Source organism: Gasterosteus aculeatus, chromosome 16 (assembly GCF_964276395.1).
Source record: "Gasterosteus aculeatus chromosome 16, fGasAcu3.hap1.1, whole genome shotgun sequence".
Lineage (NCBI taxonomy): Eukaryota > Metazoa > Chordata > Actinopteri > Perciformes > Gasterosteidae > Gasterosteus > Gasterosteus aculeatus.
In genome coordinates, this window is record NC_135704.1 from 18,252,197 (window position 1) to 18,276,740 (window position 24,544).

The window sequence follows — 24,544 nt, forward strand, 5'->3', positions numbered from 1 at the left end:
AACCTCCCGCCCGGATAAATAACTAATCCTGCCACATCTACAGTAATGTCTGTTCATACGAAACGTCCCTGAGCTAATAGACTGAATACAAATAAACACAATAATACTTTTAGTTTACAGGTTCTAGCAGTGGTGGTACCTCCTCCTCCATCAGACTGGAAGTACTGTGACACATTCTCTCATCTCCTCTTCTGCACCTACGCACACATTATAACGAGGACCCACAATAAAGAAACGTTATTTCAAGCCTCTTTCACTCACAACTCCAATGAGATGCAGCTGCTGCGTGTTGACGGACAGCTCGACGGATCGGCTGACAGGCGGCGCGGTGTGGGAGGAGTCGTGGGCCGGCGGGGAACTCACAGCACTCTGAGAACTTCAGGAGGCATCTCATACCTGCAGCCGGTCCGTCAGTGCCAGACTACTACAGACTACTGCAGACTACTGCAGACTACTACAGATTACTGCAGACTACTACAGACTACTGCAGACTACTGCAGACTACTCTAGACTACTGCAGACTACTACAGACTACTGCAGACTACTCTAGACTACTGCAGACTACTACAGACTACTGCAGACTACTCTAGACTACTGCAGACTACTGCAGACTACTACAGACTACTACAGATTACTGCAGACTACTGCAGACTACTACAGAGTACTAGAGACTACTACAGACTACTGCAGACTACTGCAGACTACTACAGACTACTGCAGACTACTACAGATTACTGCAGACTACTGCAGACTACTACAGAGTACTAGAGACTACTACAGACTACTGCAGACTACTCTAGACTACTGCAGACTACTACAGACTACTACAGATTACTGCAGACTACTACAGAGTACTAGAGACTACTACAGACTACTGCAGACTACTACAGAGTACTAGAGACTACTACAGAGTACTGCAGACTACTACAGATTACTGCAGACTACTACAGATTACTGCAGACTACTGCAGACTACTACAGACTACTGCAGACTACTACAGAGTACTAGAGACTACTACAGAGTACTGCAGACTACTACAGACTACTGTAGACTACTACATACTACTACAGAGTACTGCAGACTACTGCAGACTACTACAGAGTACTAGAGACTACAGACTACTGCAGACTACTACAGAGTACTAGAGACTACTACAGATTACTGCAGACTACTACAGACTACTACAGAGTACTGCAGACTACTACAGATTACTGCAGACTACTGCAGACTACTGCAGACTACTACAGAGTACTAGAGACTACTACAGACTACTGCAGACTACTACAGAGTACTAGAGACTACTACAGAGTACTGCAGACTACTACAGATTACTGCAGACTACTGCAGACTACTACAGACTACTGCAGACTACTACAGAGTACTAGAGACTACTACAGACTACTGCAGACTACTACATACTACTACGGACTACTGCAGACTACTACAGAGTACCTCAGACTACTACAGACTACTGCAGACTAGTACAGACTACTGCAGACTACTACAGACTACTACAGATTACTCTTTCAGTCCTGAATGTGCTCTGTCTTTTTTCTTCCTTTGTGTCTCCAATTTAGAATCTTACATTCACATGTTGTACTTGTTGTCGGATGCTTTTAATGAATTAGTTTTGCAGTAGGTGGCTTTGGATGTGAAGTGGTTGTTGAACAGCAGTCTATCGTCTCTCTCTGCAATGAACAGGAGCAGACGACTGACCCTCCATGACCCTCCGCGACTCCACGGTCATGATTCCTCAGCCAGAAGCTTTGGCTTCGCTGGTCGATGTGTCCTTGGGCAAGGCACTTAACCACAAAGTACTGAATGGTTCGGTGGATCGGACGTGTAGGTGGCACCTTGCATGGTAAATGGTAAGTAAATGGACATAATTGAAGGACATGTAGACTGAAAGTAGTGCAGTGTGACCATTTAGGCAAAAAGTCGATCCTTTGATTACATCGTTCTATGCCCCGCAATGAATCCTCTTTGCGTCGTAGTCTCAGTCGAGGAGCTCCCACACAGGAAGTGGAAATAGGGCTCACACACAGCAGCTCATTAACTCGCAAGTTTTTCTGCAAAGAAACTTTGTCTCCGTCTCCGTTTCTTATCGCTAAAAACAGTTGCTGTGCTCTCGGGGGTTTGCGTAGGTGGCCCTGAAGTCAAAACAAAAAGTAGCGAAACTAATGAATAAGCAGTGGAGGTGATTCCAGCCACTTCATCTCACTTCGCTTGTTTGTTAGACGTGTGTGTATGTGTGTGTGTGTGTGTGCATTTCAGGGACAAAGAGGAGGGAGAAACTCAAATACATGGGGGGGCAACAGTTGGTGAATGAGTTACATGTGAATCCCTCTGTGGGGATTCTAAGTGAGGACCAGCTGTGAGGCTGTTACCAACATGGAGGCATTTCATTACTCCTTGCAAAGAGGTTCACTTATCATAACTTGTGACCGGCAGTGTGTATTTCCCCGCCTAATTTACCGTGATCGAAGTGGGCAATTATTCACGGTAACCTCTGTGTGCGCAGATGGAGCCTTCTCACACAGCTTCCACTTCCATTTGCAGAGATGAATGTTAAAATTAACACATATCAAAAGGTTGTATTACGTGCACGACCAGTTTGATGTGCGGGCGTCACCGTCGGGCCTCATGGCCACTCGCTAAATGCCAGCTTTCAGTCAAAAAGTGTGAGAAACAGACAATGATTGTCAGGATCCTGCAGAAATTTGTGACAAAACATCACCGAATGTGAGGATTTGTTTCTGCTTCCCTTTATTTCCGGTTGGTTCTCCGTATGCTTCGTCTCGCCCTCTTTATTCCCATCGTGGCATGTAGACGTCACATTTACCAATACACGATTACACTTTTACAGGCACGTTGTTCCGTCATTCATTCACACAGATCGAGATGTTCTAGAAGTGAGCTGGAAATGATATATAATAAACATGTATATTGCACAATAGATCCCCTTCTTGACACTATTTCACAAACTGCCATTACACTGGGATACTCACACAAGTGTGAACTTATTCTTTTAAACTCCATATGTGTCGAGTGCAACACTTGACCGGCATAGCAACAGTAACTAGGAGACATGGTTACTGCACATATGATACACGTGCTACGCACAGGACACTCAAACCTTCAGGCTCGAGGGGCGGAACCAAAAGACCACGGGGCCAACCCGTCACCTGGGGGCCCCAGAGAAGGCAGAGCACAGGAGTTCAAACCCGCCATCGCGTCCCGTGTGGAATGCAGTCCAGGTTGCCATGGCAACTGGCGGCAGACCCACTCCGGCTGTGAAAATGTTGACTGTTGACCGCTCCTCCAAGACACTTGACGGCTGAACTTGAACCTGAACTTGTCTCGAGGGCTCGGAGCTGTGCATCGAAACGCTGGATCGATAAACATGGAGGGAGAAAGTGATGTGATGTGCTGACAAACAGCTTAGAATAATTAGCTCCTGAGTCACATTCAGGAGATTTTGACATTAAAAACCCAAACATGACGTCCAGAGCTGTGACGATTGCAACAAAAAGGGGAGGGGCTTATCCATTATCATCCATATCCATTATATTATCCATTATCCATAGTATCCATAAAGTATTCCATATATGGAATACTGTTTCTCTGTTTACGAGTCAAATAGCTACCTTTGTCATTGGAAGGCTGTTGCCACGGCGATTCGTCTGTGTGCTCGTTTCACAGCTTCAACCCTTTGAGTTCCCACAACATTTGATGATTTTTTTCCTTTGAGTGCAACACCACGAGAACACAGCGCACACACACAACTTAATTCAAGGTGAACGTGGTCAAATCACTACGAACAGGAGAACGTGCGCCGCTAGCAAAGCAAGATGGAAGCTATCATGTGCGAATGTGTATGCTGTTGTTAGTGAGCACGACTTCAGAGCATAATAAGGAGGCTTCAGTAGCAGATGCTCAGTGACACATTTACCAATTAGTTTATTCTGAAAATACCTGTTCATGCAGTTTTGAATTGATAAGCAGTAAACATGAATACATTGGAGCTACAAAGTGTTCCTGTGAGCTTCTTCTGTGCGTCACAGCACGTGGAAACAATGGTTCATGAATGCTGGTTTAACTGTTACTCAACATGGAAAATTACATTTGATGATCATCGTCATTCTGCAGGGGTCTGTAACTGTAGAAAGCGGAGGTGGGTCACCCCCCCCCCCCTCCCCGAGGGAGTTCAGTATCGCTGTCTTGTGAACGAGTGAGTGTGAAATGGAGCGAGTGGACCGCCAGCGGCGACGCCGGACCCGTCTCAGGGGGCGCTGAGACACGTGGCGAAGGTTCTAAATTATTAGTCCGAACACTTCGTGACCCTCACTTACGGTCGCAAACTCTGCGAAGCGAAAGGATCCCTCGCTCTGTAGTGCACCGGGCTGTGAATACAAAGTGGACGTGGCCGTTGGGCTCAGCATTGGAGATCAAACATCTGAGGAAGCTTTTCCTTCACTCCAGCAGGCCTCGAAGGATGTAGGTGTCATCTGCTGACAGGCAGGGTCCAGCCGATCGGGACCCCTCCCTCCCCCCCTTTCAGAGTCCCTCGGTAGACCCAGAAGTCTCGGAGGGGATTATTGGGGAGAAGGACGGCCGGGATACGTTGCTAAACTCAGTGTACACAACCAGGCCGAGGACGAGCAGAACGACTCAACTACCAACTGAAGTTTGTTTCATGGATGTGTGAAGCAATATCCATCACAATGAGTCCAGGATATGATTATATCGACTGAAAAAGGTTCATTTGTTTTAGAATATATAACCAGCAGAGGTATGGTGGGCTTCGTATCAAGTGCTATGACTCATAACACAACTATGCATGTGCAATTCAATTATACTCCAAGTGTCACTTTTAACAACATGGTCATTGAGACGGACTCCAGGCAGCGGTTCTGAGTTTGAATAATGTTTTGCCCTGAAAGTGCTTTTAGTTTCCAAACACGATTCGGGTCAGTTACGTAGCCTAATTGTCTCTCAGTATATCTGTTTTGATAAAAATCAGAATTTCTTGACAATGGCACGAGTCTAGTGTTTTTAAAAGGAGTTTAAGATGTATTTTATTTTCCAACCCTTTTGCACATGACCCCATTCAAAGCTGTTAAAGTCAAATCATTTAACAGAGAATGAATCAATATATTCACTTTTATTATTAAATTATACATCTATACAATAGATCCTTAATAAAACTGCAGCTATACAAATCATTAAGAATGAGTAACCACGTGATATAACCCATTGCAATATAACCAAAACACTCTAAGAGGCATGTTCTCATTCACTGATAACGGGGGGTCTGCACACTACCACAGCTTGAGACATACTTAAATAACAAGGACATGCACAGATGGGACCCCGACGATCTTTGGATCATGCCGCTACCTCGCATCACTTCCTGTCTGGGGATCTTCAGCCAGACGGAGGCTGTGGGGCGTCAGAGAGGGCGGTAATGTTCATCGCTCTTTCTCATCCATCAGTCCATCGGTGCATTGGTCCAGAAATGGGAAAACCAGCCTAAAATATATCTTCACTATTGTGGATCGCTTCCCTTGAATTTTTGTACAGACATTTATAATCCCAGGTGGTTGAATTGTAATGACTTCATTCATTCATGACAGTGATACCCAAAGCCGGCTCAAGCCTTTTGTTGAGCTCGTTCAAACTACAACCGACAAAGACAAGGACGGCTGACCTGCTTTGGAGCAGCTTAAGCTAGCGAGATGTCGCCCCCCAACACGAGCTGCAGGTGAGACGTAGCATTTCCAGAATAAGAATCACTTTTTGTTCTGGTGTTTAATCGCATTACAGGCTCACCGGAGCACTACTCCGTATACAAAACATACGTATCCCTGTAATCCAGATAATAAATAAAACAAATTATGCCTGGTGGCCCTTTTTATTTTGCAAAAAGCTCTAAAAACACAAAACGTGTGTCGGTACTTTTGTTTCGGTTTGGTGCACCGTTTAAGTTTGGCTTGTATCGCCGAGCTGGAGACAAGCGGTACAAACTCAGGTAGAGTGACCAAGTGTAGTGGGGAAGGTCACGATCTGGGAACCACCTGGGACCACCTGGAGCTACCTGGAGCTACCTGGGACCACCTGGAGCTACCTGGAGCTACCTGGGACCACCTGGAGCTACCTGGGACCACCTGGAGCTACCTGGAGCTACCTGGAGCTACCTGGGACCACCTGGAGCTACCTGGAGCTACCTGGGACCACCTGGAGCTGCCTGGAACCACCTGGAACCACCTGGAGCTGCCTGTATCTTCTCCTTTAGTAATCTCTTTCTTGCTACTTTCATGATTCCGTGTACACGCTGCTTTTGGAATCTTACATACTTTTAAAAAGGTGCAACGTGTAATATCTGTCTAAAGACCTTATAAACTAAAATAAGAGACAGCAAAGTGTGAGGAGATTACGGTTTTGACTTTATAGTGAAATATGTTAACGTATTGTGCTGCAGAGAGGAAGACGTTAAACTGGTCAAAAATAGTTATTTTAATAGACGCTTCTGTATATTATTATATCTGACGGCTGCACATTTAGACTGTTGGAAAAAGGTAAAAGAGGTGAGGTGCTGCCCCCTAGTTGCTTGGAGCAGATGGACGGATCTGACGCGTTGCACCTTTAAAAGTAATACACCAGCAGATTGTGCAGTTAAATAAAAGCAAAAGCAAACATCTGCTGTCAAAACAATGCACATGAATGGTGTGCAATGCCTTTTTGGGGGACAAGATTTGAAAACCTGTAACACGTGTTGATTTACATTCTGGTTCGCATCCAGTTGGCTGAAGATTACACAATTGTGAATAATAACCCTAACAATCCGCCTGTTATCCTTTATTGGTGGTCAAGTGGCAGGAAACTAAAACCTCCTTTTTATTCTGCACAACGACAACAAGCTCCTTTCTATGGAAATCACACAGATCACTCGCAAAATGTCCAAAATAAAAGCTTGTATGCAAATTAGGCACTCATACAGTATAGGCAGTGTTGTCCCTGTTTCTTCTGCTGGAACGTTTCACCACCAGTGGGGAAAAAAAACAAAGACGGCAGCAGATGCGCGCGTATCTTACAGGCCTGCGCCTCCTCGCACAGAAAGCTTGGGCGGGTCCGTTTCGGGGGGCACGTGGATGTTTTTTTTTGTTGTTGTTGTAAAAAACAGAAAGAGAAAGAGAGGGACTCCTGCAGCGGCGCGTCCACCTGTTAGTCCTTAATCCGGGTGTCAGATGTAGTACTCCTTCATGTTGTCCCCCGCTGCGCCGTGGAGGTGCAGCTCTGTCCTGTAGTCCGTGTACATGCCGTGTCGGCTCTCCTCTTTGACGCCGCCGCCGCCGCTCCTCTGCGCCCGCCGCTGCTGGTAGAGCAGGCGGGTTACCACAGCCAGGGCGCACGCGGCGATGAAGACCACCGCTGTGACCACACCTGAGAGCACAGCGGGGGAGAGTAGAGAATGACCATAGACACTAAATCATGCAAGAAGAAGTCCAATCCTGCTGGCGACGGCGAGAAGAATCTGCTCGGGCGAATCGACGAGTGCAAAGAGTCAGATGACTGATGAAGGTCACACTGATATTTCTTGTTTTTATATAAGTCGTCTGACTCAAAGTCGCTCCAAAAAGGATGAAATGTCAGACCCGCAGGTGCGGACCTTGGATGATCAGCCTGATTTGCACATGACTCCTCTGGCGTGTCTGAACCAATCATCAATCATCACTCAGCCCGTCAACCCAAAACCACGTCTGCACCTCATCGCCGCCCCGATGCAGAGCTTGTTAGCGCACACGCCGTGTCTCAGGGTGTTCCTGCACTACAACAGATGTGTTGATGAGTGTAAACAACAGTTATCCAGTAACACCCCCCCCCCCTGAAAGCAATTATTCCTTTGCACCCTTTTCTCTAAATCGCTAAATGTTTAACTAGTCAGTGATTTGAAGGAGGTGTTTAGAAAGCACAAAGAATCCTTCAACGTCATCCTCGCCGAATCCATTTCACGAGTCTGAGCAATCAGAGACCAGGGAGGGAGATATTTAAGATGGAGGCCAACAGAGGGGGGGGGGGGGGGGGGGGGGGGGCAAACAGTTGGGACGCGCTTTTTTAATCCGGCGGAGAAACAGAAAGCGGCACAGAAGTGAGGAAACAGACCTGCTATCACGGCCAAATCCTTCTGGGCGCTGCTGGCGCGCTGCTCCTTCTCCTTGTTGGCTGGTACACTTTCATCTGCAGGAGCAGAAACAGGCAGATCAACGGACATCGATGTCCCGCGTCACACAGGACACATCAGAATAACCCAGCCAAGTGACGTGCCGTTTGAATGAAGGGGGGGGGGGGGGGGGGGGGGCAGGTGTGTTCTAGTGTCGGTGTGATGGAGGCAGAACAGCAGCAGCAGCAAACAGGGACGATATTTTCACGCCGAAGGTAAAGAAACGTGTTTCATTTCCCTGCGAGGTTCTTCCTGCAATGTCATCAGACACTTTTAACACAAATGCCGCAGTAAAAGGAAAATGAGGAAACACCAAAGTCGCTCTTTAGGGCTGTAAGTCGTGTAGAAACAGCAGCAAGAAAGGACAAATAGCCGTAATAACTTAAACTGAGACACGGGGGGAGATATCGAGTCTCGGCCTTTAACAGCTGTTTTTTTCCTCTGGCTGCATGAATCAGAAAGCGGCGATGCGATCCGACGCCCCCCCCCCCCCCCCCCCCCCCTCCGGCAGCAATGAGCGTTTTTAATGGGCCGACGTTGAGGGCGAGGAGTCGCCCCGAGCGATTTTTATTAACGGCCCGCTGTCCCTCAACAGAGGACCAATTTCAACAGTTGTTGTCCCCCGATTGGTGCCGCGGGGGAGAAAACAGGAAAATGAAAGAAACAGAAGTTAACGCGCTCCGCTTCCTGTCGCTGTTTCATGTCCGCCTGCTGATGATGAAGGGTCGGCTGGTTCAAGCTGGATGCGTTCAAGCTGCGTAACGATGGCGTGAGGGGGGAGGGGGGCGTGAGTCTCTCTGCAGCCCGACAGACGGAACAACGAGGACGCCGTCGGAAACCCCTCCGTGCCTCCCGATGCGTCTTTACGCTCACACAAACAAACTAACCGGCGTTTCCCGGCAACCATGAAGCACATGTGAGGCGTAAACAGGGCTTTTGTGTCACTGTTAAGACGAGGTGTCAAAACTGCTCACATGCAGAGTAAAAGTGTAAAAGTACTGGTTTCAAAACGACTTATAAAGTAATATAAGGACAAACTCTTGAGGTGTGACCTCGCTCACAGAACACAGAGTGATCGCAGGTGTCGGGTCACCGTCGGGGTGGAGGAAACGCGGCGATATTCAGAGGGACAAGAGACAAAACCAGAACCCGTTTCCCACCGAGGCTTAATGACACGACGTCATGAAGATGCTCATTTAACCGCACATGGAATCTGCACGAGGAGGAGGAGGAGGCTTCATGTCGCTAAAAACCCACTGAGATGTTCTCGTGTGAGAACACCCAACAGCTTGACGTTCGAGGCTATTTTTTTAAACGTGAGGAGTAGAAAGTGCAGATATTTTGCGTGAAAATGTGAGAGTAAAAGTAAAAAGTCGTCTGAAAAAGAAATACTCCGGTAAAGTATAGATGCACAACGCTTCTACGTAAGTAAGGTGACATTGGTCCTTCGTTACTTGACACCTCTGCTGTTTGTGGAGAGAATCGAGTCAGACCCACAAACGCAGCCGGGACGGTTCTGGTTTCCAGTTGGCAGCCAAAGCGAGAGGCTTCTGGTCACGGACGCACTTTACGGGTGAGCAGGATCGATCCCCGAGGGAAGGAGGGAAGGAGGGAAGTGGTCCATGCAGAGGAAAAGGCAGGAAGGAGACAAATAGCTCAGCAGCAACAACGAGGGGCGTGAAATGATGACAGCGTGGACGCCAAGTGCGCTCCGGGTTAAGTCCTCCGCTCCGCCTCTAATCCCGTCCATCCCGCTTTTATCAATAAAGCACTTTATCGATAAAAGCGCATTAGCATTTCACCGCTTATCTTGTTTGGAGGTGATCCGAGGCGACGCTGGGCAGGTCGCCTGACTCTCGCAGGAGATAAAGACACGCGACTACTCGTGCAAAAGGGGGACACGCGCCAACCGGGAATCGGACCCCCGCCGTCCATAACCTGCACCAACGAATCGAATGAATGGTGCCGCGTCCCCCCCCCCCCCCCCCCCTTCAAGTAGCTTGTTTTTCTTGTTTGCCTCATCAGATAAACGCCGCACAGAGAAAAGCTGGGAGCGCAAAACCTTTGATGAATAAACAACTGGGATGATTTTGTCATCAAGCGATTGATTTACTAGGAACCTTCATCTCTTTGCTCCTTATCGCTTTTATTCAGGTGACCTTTCAATGATCCTTAAGCCTGTGTGTGTGTTTCACCTTGCAGCGTGCGCATGTGTTTCACCTTGCAGCGTGCGCATGTGTGTGTGTGTGTTTCACCTTGCAGCGTGTGTGTGTGTGTGTTTCACCTTGCAGCGTGCGCATGTGTGTGTGTGTTTCACCTTGCAGCGTGCGCATGTGTGTGTGTGTTTCACCTTGCAGCGTGTGCGTGTGTGTGTGTGTGTTTCACCTTGCAGCGTGCGCGAGGTGGACTCCGCCAGCGCGCCGCAGTTGGACTGCACCAACGGGCCGCGGATGGAGACCAGCGAGCTGCCGCGGTTGGTCAACGCCGCCTTGAGCGGCGCGACGTGGTTGAACTGCACCGAGGAGAGGCAGCCAATGAAGCCTCTGGAAGCCGCCTGCGTCACTTCCTCCGCCAGGTTCTCCGTCTCTGCGGAGGGAGCAGAAGAGAGTTGGCGGTGCGCGTCGTGGCATTTTATAGCCGCATTTTTTTTCCGGACGATTCCGCTGGTCTGAGCGCGGCGGCAGGACTCACTGGCGACTTTGCCCAATGTCAGGGACCTGATTAGGATCAGCTCTGCATCAGATGACAGTGTGTACTTCCTGTGGATGTCCTGGTCGATCTGGTTGAGTGGAGGGAAATCAAATAACAAGGCAATTACGAGAAATAGAAACCGCGGTAACATCAGCAGCAGCGCATTTCAATACATTATAGATTGAGACTTGTCTTCCCTACAGCTTCATGACACCCGTATCCAGCCACAGCTAGCTTCAAAGGGATTTAGACCCCCCCCACACACACACACACACACACACACACACACACATCGCTTAACTTGATGATCTGCAATAAAACGCCGCAGTGATATTGGATTTATAAAAATGCGGGGCGTGCTACGTGTGATACAGCGCCCGGAGGAGTCGCCCCCTGGTGGACGCCAGAGAGAAGGCAGGTTTGAGGCAGCGCCGCATTAGCTTCTCTTTCGCAGGCCGCAGGTCGGCTGCGACTGGTCCGCTGACTGCGTCCGTTACGGAGTCTCACATTTCCGGTTTCACAGCACGATACGGCCGTTATTAAAAGGAAGAATGTTTACGAGAGAACGGATCAGATTGAAGAGCTTTTGTGTGAAGAAATCCGTAAATATGAGCGCTTGTACGAGCCGTCATTGGCGGACTACGAGGACGCCGGGTGGCCTCTGATTCACGGAGGGAGATCTCCACAAATGAGGGGAACAAAGTCGTGGAGGAAAATACGGGACAAATGTGTCCGTGATGAAAAGCAGCAGCGTGGATGCACGGGGCAATAAAGTCTATGATCAATAAATAAACCAGCCAACGACTTCCACACACAAGACGAGACTCTCTAGGTCGTCTTCAACAAAACACGTGAAAAAGTGAAACGAGCGCGTCGACACGACGGTGCGTAAAGACGCATGAGTGTTTAAACGTCCCGCTGTGAGCTTTGGGGGCGTTTGAAGCGCTCACCTGCACGTAGAGGTTCTTTCCCACTCGGTGGATTCGGATCCGATGGAGTCGTCCGTCCGCCAGGTTGGCGAGGACCGGGCTGAACACGTCTGGACTCCCGTCGGTCTGAAGGTGATACCAGATCTGCAGACTCCCTGCACACAACGCATCAAAACACATCAGTGGTCACATCCGTACGGCAAAGAAGGCTTCCAGCAAGAACAGCCACCGAGAGCTCCTGTGCTACTTGACCCACATGACCCCACATAAGCCTGTTGGTCCAGGCAGATTTAATTAAGGATTTAATATTAAGTTCAGCTGATCGACTTGGCTGAGACCAACAGTCAAGCGTCAAGAATTAAAGTGAACTTTAACTAAACTGCAGGCTGCTAAACAGGATCAATAATTGTATGTATACTGTATATATCAGACTGAATCGCCCTCAACATTAGTAACACTTGCACTATGGATTGTTTTTTTCTTCTAATTTTTGTAAAATAGATAAATGTAAATTTCACTTTTATTCTTCTTTGCAATTTGAACTCAAGTCCACCGACTCGACTTCAAGGCGTCAGTGAGCGAATACCCCCGTTTACTGAAATAATGTGCTCACTTTATATATATAAAATAGAACGATGCATGTCTTCTTCTTCAGTTGCCTTTTCAGATATTTAGATGTGTGTCCTCGCTCCCACGCAGGAGACCAAGAAGTCAATATGTGCACAGTGTTCCTCCCACACACACACACACAACGGGATCAAAGAGCCAGATCGCCGTGCGGCGTCAAACGCAGCTCAGTCAATATTACAATTCCCCGCGTGCAGGTGAAGGGCCGTGCGCAGCGATCCCTTTCAGATCCTCAGAGCGCTCCTGTGGATGAAGGTCACCGCGGACGAAGTGCCTCCTTCTGTTTTCAGGGACCCCGGGGGAACCCGGGAGCTCGGTTTTCACACTGAAGAGTGACTCACGGGACTATAACAACCGGCAACTGTCGCTCCATGTGATGCTCCCGAGCTTAAAGGCCGTCGCATTAAAGCTCGGCCGCCCTGCGTGACAGCGGGAAGACTTACAGGGAAACGGTTTCTTCTGGTTTTCGGTTTTCTTCTTCCGCTGTTCGCAGTAAGCCTGTGGCCGGATCACGCTTTGTGTCATCATCATCATCATCATCATCATCCCACACTAGCGGAACCTCGACAAATCCTCACGTGCGTCAGTAGCAGAAGACGTCGCAACGCTTCGGTGTCGACTTGAATCGGTGCACCTGCAGAATAATTCCGTACCAGATGTGTTTTGATCCAGTAAAGCTAAAGGCGTGATACCAGCTGAACAAATCCCTGTTTTTGTAATCTTTGCCGCCGCCTTGACTGAAAGGAAGAGCGAATGCGGGTTTAAGGGAGTGAGGGGGGACGATCACAACAACTCTCTGCCGTGCATTTGGACTTTTTTGAACCGTAAGACGAGCGATGATGACAGAGGAGCAGAACCGTGGAGGCCGAATCCATTGATTAGAAACACACATGAACATCATGCAAATCAACCGCAGATTCACCTGCGTGTTAATTAAGTGGACCCCGGCCCCCTGGAGACGTCCCATATCTGTGCCTCCGCACATGTTCCTGCAATCTGTCCTTGACAAAAAAACTACTTTGGTTGCTCGAGTGCGACGAGATGCTGATTGATTCCTTTAAGTGGGTCCTTCTCCCCGAAAACAACCATCTGCAAGTGAACTCTGGCGCATCTCCCGTGTAATTATGCAAAAATGATTTGGTAACCATGGTAACGCAATTGTGTCAGCCCGTGAGAATGATCAGAAACTCGTTTCCATCCGGAACAACAACCACCTGAGGAATGCGTCCCACCGACCCGTCTCGCAGCCAGCGACCCGCCATGGACCCTCAAGGACCAGCGCCGTCAAACAGAGATCCTCTGGTCCGCCTACAACATGTTAAAGGGCACCACATTCCACAGGTCCACAGATTCCACTTGCATTGATGTCGCTGAGCTCCGTGAGCGAATCCACCAACTGCCAAGTGGCTGCGAGAAATGTCAAATATTTGAGCACGAAAGCAAATAGTTTGACCGCCGGTTTCAACCACTGCAAAAACAGATATATGGTGTGACCCAGAAATAATCACAGCCAGCTTATGAACTCATTGTATCACTCTCTCCACAGTGGTGATATAAACCGGCGTTGTTCGTAGCTCGCTGGAAGACGTGTTTGCTGAGCTCATCCGGCTTTCTGCGGCGGCTCGGTTCCTCTCCTCCACGCATCGGCCAGGAAAGCTACAGATAACATTCAAATCCATAAATACTTAAACAGAAAAGTGCACTCGGCAGAGTGCTGATCTCTGCCAGGTGTGCCCCCCCCACCCCTCCCCTGCCTTATATTCAAGATTGCAATGATTTATTCATCTGGAATAGTGCATAACATTAGCAGATCATAAGAAATAGATCAGAGAAATCCAATTAAAATTCAATGAGGTCCATTTAGAGAGGATTTCCTCATGCACGTGTCCAAAACATTCCAATCATTTCTAACTAGCTTCTATGATTTAGTCCCATACTTATTGAAATAGCCTGGTAGTTAAATTAAAACCTTAAACTGTCAAATAGTTCAATCGAATAATATCTCAAGGTTTATCGATGTTTTTTCAAATTTAAGTTAATGACAAATTAAATTCAGTTGATTTGGGTGCTATCGCCCAAAGTTGGCTGGGATGGACTCCAGCCCCCCCGCGACCCTGTGTGCAGGATAAGCGGTTTGACAATGGATGGATGGATGGATGGATGGATGATTTGGGTGCGATAGCACCCTCTTGCACCCGATCCGTGGTCATGAAAAGCACCGTTTGCATCATTGTCAGGCAGTGAAGTCATGTGTCACTTTTAGGTTTATACTCTGCGCCTAAAGATGTGGCGCTTCAATATTCAGTCTCTGAACCTCTGACGCGTGAAGGAATCTGACTGTTCGGCCTCTCGTCCAGGACCCGGGTCCAGGTCCCGGGTCCAGGTCCCGGGTCCAGGTCCCGGGTCCAGGTCCCATCAGCGAGCCCCGATGTGGGGTGAGGGATGAGTCCTGCTCAGGCTCAAAATGAGACCGACCCTTCCTCTGGGTCTGTGTTTTTCAGTCCTTTGCTACCGAAGGTGATGCGGGCGGACCGTAGAGTCAGCGCTCAGCGGTGGTTTGGACCAGTCACCTCAACCAGAGGTCCTTGAGCAGTGCCGTCATACGTTAGCAATATTATTGTCTGGGGTTTAGTGGTGTCACAGATTATCCTTGGACGGACACGAGTAAATGCACACACACACACACACACAATTTAACACATGATCTCCCCACAGGCTCACGCCTGGCGGACGTAACTTGGCACGTCCCCGTGGTGAGTTATTGCTGCTCGTTCGTACCGTTCCTGGCCAGGATGACAGCGATGTATTGCTGGCTGAAGGTGCTGACGGTGAGCAGCATGGCCGGCCTCTGGGAGGTGACGAAGCTGAAGGCGGCGTCCTCTCTGGCCCTGCTGCTGCTTTCTGCAGAAACGCTGGAGGCCTGCGAGCGTCTGTTCTGCATCACCGAGAAGGGCTCCTGGAAGGTGTAGGTCACCGAGGACTCCATGTCGAAGGACACCGACACCTCTGCAGGACACACACACAGAGGAAGGAGGAAATAATGGCTTTCAGTGCCGGCGGCTCTGCTACAACTGCCTTTGAGAGCAGATTAAAAGAGCGAAAGCCGGCTCACAGCCGCCTCATCACACCTCAACAGTGCGAGCTGGAAAAATCTACATTATGGCGTTATGTCTAAATGTAGATGTGTTGATGAGTAAATCATGTGCAGGCAGGAACGTGTCAAAGCACATTATTACACTATGCAAAGGAAAGATGATGTTTCAGTCACCAGACCTCAGGAATTCAAACCACTGATACCTCGACAAGCCAGCGTGGGCACAATTCGAATTTATTTGTGTGCAAAAGTCAAGCAAGCTGCTTTTTGGAAGCCGGAATGACAAAAGAGGGAGAAGCTAAGTACAACTGAGCAGCTAATAACACATTTTTAGACCGCCAAAAATGATATAATTATATTTAATTTAGTAAAAACAATTGAAGCTTATTTAGGTCCTACACTCATTCGCTCACTAGTGCATAATATTAGCTGCTACTGCTAGTAGCACAGCTTCATATTATTAATATACTGATATATTTATACACATAATAAAAGTCACAGTAAAAAAGGCAGCGTTCATTCAATTGTACCTTTGCTTTTAAAGTTTTTCATTATGTAGGAACTTCAGAGCCTTAAAAAATCTGCCGTTTATCTAAGAAGCAGCATCTCACACTTGAAAGCTGAACTCCCACAGAGACCCGGATCAAAGGGAGAGCATAACACCTTCAGGTGACACACCCGCTCACCGCGGTGACATCCCCGTGGTAATAAAGCAGTATATTGGAGCAGCAGCGGGATCAGCTGCACCGTGGCTCACAACTGACAGAGAAGCAGTGCAAGCTGAGCAAACAGTGAAAACAGTGCAAGCAGTGAAAACAGTGGAAACAGTGCAAGCAGTGCAAACAGTGAAAACAGTGCCAGCAGTGCAAACAGTGAAAACAGTGCGAGCAGTGCAAGCAGTGCAAGCAGTGAAAACAGTGCAAGCAGTGCAAGCAGTGCAAGCAGTGTAAACAGTGAAAACAGTGCAAGCAGTGTAAACAGTGCAAGCAGTGCAAGCAGTGCAAATAGTGAAAACAGTGCAAGCAGTGCAAACAGTGGAAACAGTGCAAACAGTGCAAGCAGTGTAAACAGTGCAAGCAGTGCCGTGTGGTCCGACACATTCGCTCTGCTTCCTCAACGCCGCATCCCTCCACATATACGATCTGTTTGCTCCGCCGCGGCTCGGCCGTGCCGGCGTCTCTTCTCATCAGAGACAATTTGGTCTAATGCATTTTAAATGTTCTTGGAGTCTGCAGCCAGGACAAGTATTAATTGCCCCTCGCATCACTTGCATTTTTTATCGACGCGGCGTAATGGAATAACCTTGGCAGTGATCGATTGTGTTCTTGTTGTGATCCGCATTAACTTAATGGCGTTGCGCGTGAAGCCGCGGCGGCGGTCGACGGGGACTCACCTTGGTTACAGGTGGTCCCCCCGTAGGCCGACTGGGAGCAGTCGCACACGTAGCCGTTGCTCTTCTCGATGCACCTCCCTCGGTTGTGGCAGAGGCTGGTGGAGCCGCTGCAGTAGCCGGGGCAGCCGGAGGTCACGCCCGGCGCCATCTTGGCCCTCTCCTCCAGGTCGAAGCCGGCCCCGTTGACGGTCAGCGTCCTGATGCAGCCCAGGAAGCCCCTCTGCTGGGACGCCGTTCCTCCTGCGGGGAGAACAGCTGTGCTCAGATGCATCTTTGATGGTTTTATTCCCTCAAACGCTGATGAGGATGCAACACAAACATTTACTTAACGCGTGTAGAGCAGCTCCGTGGGCGCCGGAGCGTGCAAAATCAAATTAAGACTAAATATAAACGTCACTGTGAGGGGCTGCTGAAAGAAACAAATGTTCATGACAGCTGATAATTAAAGCCTCACAGAGGTTACAGGCTGATGGCTTTTTTATGTAAACGTATCACATTGTTATTATGCCTCTAATTCATCCCACCAAACATACAAACAGGTGGGTCTAATTTACTTCCATGATCCCACGAGGCTGATAAAAGATTCTTCAATCAAGCCATTGAGTTTGTCTGGCATATGTCTCGTGGAATATGTTGATGGGGGGAAAAACAGCAGGGATTCCGTATGTTCTGGAGCAGGCGAGGCCTTTTCTGTCACCACCAGTTGTTGCTTGTTCTTTCCTCGTACGTCAGAGACATCCTACCAGCTCACACCACCCGACCTCTCCATGCTGATGGTGCGGGACAAACAAAGGTCATTTGTCACTTTCGGAAAGAGCCAACTCGTTGCAGTGTGGGCTGCAGAGTGCTATTGATGCTAGCGGCTCGCGTTCCTGCGTTCTCCAGCTCAATATGCCCCTAATGTGACGGATTAACAAGACCTTTCAAATGGTACATGTGGTCAGCGATGTTACACAGAGGAAGAAAGGACTCGGAGACGAAGGGTCCTGGAACAGGACACAGGGCCACATAATTCACTGCATATATTGCACGTTCATCTTGTTCATATAATGATCTTTTGTTGATTTCCATCAAATGTCAGTGACGTTCTACTACTACGTTCTCGTATCTACTTTCCCTAACTGTCATTTCCGTCCCTCGCTGAATTATTCCTGAAGGTAAACGACCCATTAAGGCCTTCAGTAGAATGGAGAACAGACTTCTTTAAACGGGGTCTGTCCCCTCCAGAGGCCGGGGGCGTTATTAAGGAGACACATTCAAATGTCAGAGGCTGGTGGATGAATGTGAGAGCAGAAAGCTCCTGAACCGGAGCAGTAATGAAAAAACAATGAAACGCTGCAGCGTTACTGTTTCGTTAGCCGTAATTCTTCTCTCCATTTCAGCTGTGGAGACGTGGCGCTGTACCGGGACTTCTCAGAGAGACAAGAGCACTTTGCTCCAATTCATTTCAAGGTTCACTTAAAAGCAAACATGAGCTGCACTCTGGAATAGATTTGGGTTTTGGGTCCCTTTTTTAAGGCTAGTCGAGCTACGGGGATCCGCTCAATGCCTGGAGAGGAGGAATTATGGACCAATAACTCACTTTTTGAGGTATCACAACTTCTCCTTTCAAGCGGCACCAATAAACTTTCTAATCTAGGAAGCGGGAGAACGCGAGAGGCACAGAGAACCAGAGCGCCTCTTTTGCTTTTGGCATTTGAATCGTGTTTCGGCCCACGCTGACCGGCAGCAGAATTAGCAGCTTAAGCGCCTGAGATTTCCCCCAGGAGCTCAAAGGACCGGGAATATCGGACTCACTTTTTATGAGGTGTGTTTGCAACCTGCTGCAATTAATGCACGTTCAAATAAGCCGGTCCCTGGCGGGGATGGTGGGGGGGGGGGTGCATTGAGTCTGACAGCGAGCCTACCCACAAACAGCTGGCTGCTGAGCCGCAGGCGGAGGTGTCCGTCAGCCGGAGCCTGCAGGAAGCGGAGGGGGAGCTGGTCCACCTGCAGGGAGGCCTCCTTCACGTTGCGCTCTGCCCTCACGTAGTGCCACTGCCTGTCATTCAGGGGCAGGTGGGAGTTCACGGTCAGGACCGCTGGACCGTTTCCCACGTCAAAGGAGAACGTCACCACCGAGGGAGCTGGACAGACACACACACACACACACACACACACACACACACACACACACACACACACACACACACACACACACACACACATACACACGCAGGTCAGGCTGAATGTGGTATTAGGTGCTCGACGCTCCTCCGTCTCCTCTCCTCTCTGATGCAACGCGATACAATGCTACTGGGAAAACTGGATGACCTGAATAGATTTATGAGGCGTCTCGGCTGACAGCTCGTCAATATTTCACGACGTCTGCGACGCTGCAGCAATGCATAATGGCCCCAAATACCCAGAGAACTCCCGCCTTTCACACAACAGCACACACTGCAATCAACTATTTCTAATGTTCTTCAGCCTCGTGATAAATCGACTTCCCCACCGCTGTGGACGTACGAGATCACGTCCCCGGATGGTTTAATGTGATCATAGAAACCTCACAGCGACGGCGCGTTTCGTTATCGGCACTCGTGTAAACAAGTCAATCTTTTGCATGAATATATCTGATTTGATGCCATTTATCTCCTCAGTAAATCCGGCGCGTTCGTCAAGCATTGCGGCTTTGGCGGCGTGGGCAGACAGGGTGGAGGCTTTTAACGTCTCGGCGACAGCCGGACGGAGCTGTCGGCTGCGTCATTAGGACTACATCACGCGCACCTGACAGCCTGCTTCACGGGGGAAATGGAACTGTCGAGTACAGCACAGCCAGCGAAAATAAAAATAAATATCCCTGAGACTTCGGCGGCCGTTCTTACGTACGGAAATCCGTCCTCTTCACTGAACATCGACTCACCGGCGAGCTCCACTCTGATGAAGTCCTTGAGGCCCTGGTTCTCCAGAAACACTCCTGAAGGAGCGCTGGTCTTGAAGTAGAAGGAGATATCCGAGGCCAGCTCGGCCTGCAGGGTGGGGAAGTACAGGTAGGACGCCTCCTGGTAGAAAGACACGGTGTTCCACAGGGACTCTGAAAGCAAAGGGAAGATGAGGGTAAAGTGGAAGGAGGAAGATTCTCGCCTGAAGGAAGACGTCGGAATAGATCGCGGCTCGATTATTCGAACCCAAAAGCGACGTCTCGCATCAGTGTCAGCTTTTTAATGAGCTCCTCTGTCTGTTTTTGTGAGGAAGAGTGTTTTGGTACCCGGGGGAGAAAAATGACTACGTCCCAAAATATCTTTATTAAAGCTCGTCTGCTAGATATTCAGAGCATTAATGACGCGTCAAACAACTTTTATATGAATACAAGTTTGACACAGAGCTGAGCAATTATCACCAAAATGACCATCCTGACTACTGAAAAGAACATTACGATTATTTGTTATGTTATTAATTGATTTTAAGGGTTTCACGTTCAAATAACGTTTTTTTGTTACACAACATGATAAATCCCAAAGGTGAATCCAAAACGCGTGAAGCCAAAATGGTGATTGATTGATTGAATCGACAAGCAATCATTTGCCATCATGTGTAGTAATTGTGTGTGAAATAAGAACAGTGTTCATTACTTGAGCACAATTGAAGACACATTTGATTTCTTTTGGGAACTAGGACTTAAAACAGCACCACGGGGGGTCTGGACGTCATTTGACTGCAGATGAGCTCCCAACGAATCCCGTGTCTTTGTCCACAGCTCGCTGTGGGACATGAAGCCGTGCATCTTTCATGTTCCAACGCTGCTGTCCAGCTCTGCCCCCCCCCCCCCCCTTCTTGCCCCACATTTTGGCACCTCTGCTTGGCTGCAAAGCAGGAGTTTGAGAACCCGATTTCAGCAGGTTTGCTGCCAGCCGTCCGACTCTCAACACGACAGGTTGGCTCGAACTGTCGATCAGAGGCATCGGGCCGCCTGGTCGTGATCTGACCCGCCCCTGACCCGCCCCCGACGCCCATCTGCAACCAAACCCGGCACAGCGCCGAGGTGATCACCTACTGTCTCCATAGCAACGCAGCGGGCCGACGCGGTGGACGGCCTGCGAGCCCGTCCGGTTGGTGTCTCCGATCACTATCTGGCTCACTGGCAGGTGGTCTTTGTAGGAGAGGACTCCCGTGTCATTGGCCCTGCGGCACACACACAACAACAACACAAATAAACAAGCAGCAACACGGGGGCCCTCGGGGCGGACGCCTTCCTGGGAGGTCCAGATAAAGACATCCATTCTTTTTGCATTAGCGGTGAACGCGGAGTAAACACATTAAAACGGGGAGAAATCTATCACCATGCAGACAACTGCCTGTGGAAATATGCAGAGTGAGCGGAATCGCGAGAGGCTTTTCAGTGGATTAACGGACGGAAAAACAAAGACTTTCCGAGCATCGGATGCAGCAGAACCGGAACGCAGCCCCAGAAAAGTCTTATTGGATTGACCGTGATTGTGTGAGCAGCAATTAATCAGTGAGGAGGTTCACTTGTTGAAGAATCTGGGAGTGAATCTCTGTGAAGGAACCGAGAGCAACGAGCAGAGGACACATTCTTTGTGCTCCGTTCCCGTGATTGAGAAATATTCTCTGTGAATTGACTTTTGGAATGCTTAATGGAGGACTTGATTAATTAATCATGATTAGTCTTTCTGCAGAGGGAGGTGCAGTAGTTCATGAATAAACCAGATTGATTATGAGATATCACCGATAATTCGTTTTTTTCTGGCGGTCTTGATCCTCCTCCTCCTCCCTCATGTTTGATCATTAATATTGGGATCCTCGTGTGTGGGTCTCCGGTGGTACACGTGGCTGCTTTGTCTTAGCGTTGAATCAATAAATCCTCCCTTGGCGGAGGCCGCGTGTACCATGCGTCGCCGTCGGCGTCACAGTTGCAGAAGTAGTTCCTGTGCACGCAGTTCTCCTTCAGACTGCAGGAGCACTGCTGGACCCCAGGCAGGAGGCCCACCCAGTAGCTCCGCTTCTCTCCGTCCCGGTCCAGCCACCAAGTCAGCGGACTGCCGTCTGCGGAGGAAGAGAACGGACGGTCAGTGCGCGCTCGGGCCCAAGTAGGTCACGGTCACGGCTTCTCTTCGGAGGACTGAGCTGTTTCGCTTCGATGGCTTTCTCTCAAAATGCAAAAGAAGGAGCACACACAGGGGGGGGGGGTTAAAGAATTGACATCAAACACCAATGAAGAATGTAAAGATAAGCATGGAACGGCATTACTGTCAACCTTTATCCCTCATCTTCAGCCACAGCCTCCTCGGAGACTGTTGCCGTTGACGACCTGTCCATCAACTGCCCTCGGACTCTTTCAGCAGATGTCCTCTTTCATAAACCGTATTATACGCCTACCTGTTCACACCAGGCAGTAAGCTACAGGGCTGAAGAAATGGAGAAGAATGTACGACTATATGAAGGAAGCGCCATCCACGACGGTGCGAATGAAAACACTTGACGACGTATTTTCCCATTTAATCGAAGGGTTAGGGTTCTTTTTTTTTGGTTCGATCTCAGTTCAACGACATAATCGTGCATCTCGATACCGAATCATTCCCACAACTGATCCTATCGCATGGTCCCCCCCCAGCCGTCCCTCATTGGCCCTGCAGCCACATGACCTCCTGCTCCTTTTCCCAGCTCACCCGGCTCTTACCAGTCATCCGTCACTCGTCGGTTCATCATCGTCGCCGCGTGGAGGCTTTGTTGCATGTCCCCTTCAAGCTATTCTCGCTAAAATCACCGGACTGAGCCTGTCTGCCTCGACCTTCACGCATTAGAGTCCTGCTCCCTGCGCTGCACACGCACCCGTAACCACAGTGAAATACAGAAATAAAACAAGATTCAATCCGGAGATCAGGTTTTTCGAGCACACTTCTTTTCCACTATTTGTTTGCTCGGGAGAGATATGCGCAGTACTTCTAAACCTACATGCAGCATTTCATCAACATGCCGCTCAGCACCCTTTGCATCTGTTGCATCTGCTCGATTGTGTGTGACAATCTGCTTCCTGTTAAATAAACAAATGTATTTGGTCATTAAACTAAATTGGCTATTTTCCGCCAAAAGGCTTGCGTTTCATGACACGTTGTCTGCGCGTCAGCGGGGCGAAGCCAAACATTAAAAGCATCGTTCGATGCCTCCATGGAGAGGTTAGTGGTCCGTCCTCCGTCATCTGTCATTGGAGACGAGCGAGGAAAAGCCCATTAAGCCACACGTCACAATACCTAATCAGGTGTCGCATGCCAGCATGCGTTCGCCCTGCGAGTTTACACGTATGGACACACACGTCGTACTTCACTGATGCTGCTAAGAGCCCATCTGCGTTAATTCAGCCTCCGCGTGGAGATAACGCTGCCGACGGGGTCTGACTGATACGATGTGCGACGGTGAAAACAGAGCGAGGCGGGAAATCGTGTGGGCTAGAAGATCGCGAGCCTCCGAGCCAACATTTGCATTTCAAAAGGTTGAAAAACGATAAACGATCTTTATCGCGTGTCCCTGCGTCTTTCACCTCTGACTGGGACCCGGAGCAGAAACCAGTGAGAAACGGGAACAACCGATACTTCCTGCACGAGCAGCGAGTGACACGCGCTCCCTCAAATTGGAAAGATATTGCCCCCTCGCGCCCTCCCGTGCTCAAAATCATGGCCATCGACATTTTGAAAACGGCCGCCTGAAGGGATGATTCCATCGGTACGATAGTGTCAGCCGATCGCTGGCAGCGACACCGGGGTTTAATTAAGGAGCTGAACGCATCGCGGCGCGGAGGAGGCGGGTGGTTTGTTTTATCTTTGAGGCACGCTGGATTTTAATTGATATTCTAACTGTAAAAACAATGATGTAAACTCACTGACTCGTTGTTTATCTTCCAAAAAACCCCCAAATGATGCACTGGCATCATGACAAAAATACATCGGCATCGACAGGTTTGAAAAAGTGGTCCCGACTTCAAAACGAATAAGACGTCTGGTGTGTAATGAATATGTGGTCTGAAGGCCGTGAAGCCGACTCTCTGAGTCGGTATCAGCCTGACGGCGTCGCGTCTCAATGAACATTTCACCCGCAAGACAAAGCCGGGGGCCGAGAACAAAGAGCGAGGAGGCAGCTGGCGGAGAAGAACCAACTAAGACCCGTACGAACGGAAAATCAGACATCTGCTGTTTTTCTCCCTGTAACGGTACCGTTTGTGTTTGTGTCGGCAGAGCGAGGAACCATAAAAGCTGTTTGACCTTCGGTGCTCAGACAACAAAAGACGACTGTGGAAAGACGATTGTCCTGAGTGTCGGGTGGCGGCTGTGAGGCGGTCCGCTCCCCGTCCCGCCGTCTTGACGTCTGGTGGTGATAATGGACTTGTTTGTTTGGGCACGCTTGGCACCCGGGGAGCGGGGGAATCTGGGACTCCATGAATGTTTCATGATTTAAGAGCAAATGTTTGGATGTTGGGGGGTGGGGGGGGTGGGGGGGGGGGGCCGCAGGCGTCGAAGCAGTTCAACATGAATGAACACAGAGAGGGAGAGATTGGAGACCACCTCTCGGGGATGTTTGTGAAAACATAAGGAGAG

General features: G+C 49.2%; 1 protein-coding gene across 1 annotated transcript in view; it reads right to left on the reverse strand.

The window, feature by feature from the left end:
- Positions 1-6,845: 6,845 nt before the first annotated feature.
- The window catches only part of cntnap5a (contactin associated protein family member 5a), a 60,035-nt gene continuing 42,336 nt past the window's right edge, over positions 6,846-24,544 (reverse strand). The window contains exons 14-24 of the mRNA XM_078090621.1: positions 21,845-22,001; positions 20,992-21,119; positions 19,861-20,031; positions 18,863-19,081; positions 16,956-17,195; positions 15,247-15,474; positions 11,863-11,996; positions 10,913-11,000; positions 10,607-10,807; positions 8,164-8,238; positions 6,846-7,443 (exon numbers count right to left, since the gene is read on the reverse strand). Of these exons, the coding sequence (XP_077946747.1) occupies positions 7,244-7,443; positions 8,164-8,238; positions 10,607-10,807; positions 10,913-11,000; positions 11,863-11,996; positions 15,247-15,474; positions 16,956-17,195; positions 18,863-19,081; positions 19,861-20,031; positions 20,992-21,119; positions 21,845-22,001 (1,841 nt within the window). The 3' untranslated portion in view covers positions 6,846-7,243. The remainder of the gene's footprint in view (positions 7,444-8,163; positions 8,239-10,606; positions 10,808-10,912; positions 11,001-11,862; positions 11,997-15,246; positions 15,475-16,955; positions 17,196-18,862; positions 19,082-19,860; positions 20,032-20,991; positions 21,120-21,844; positions 22,002-24,544) is intronic.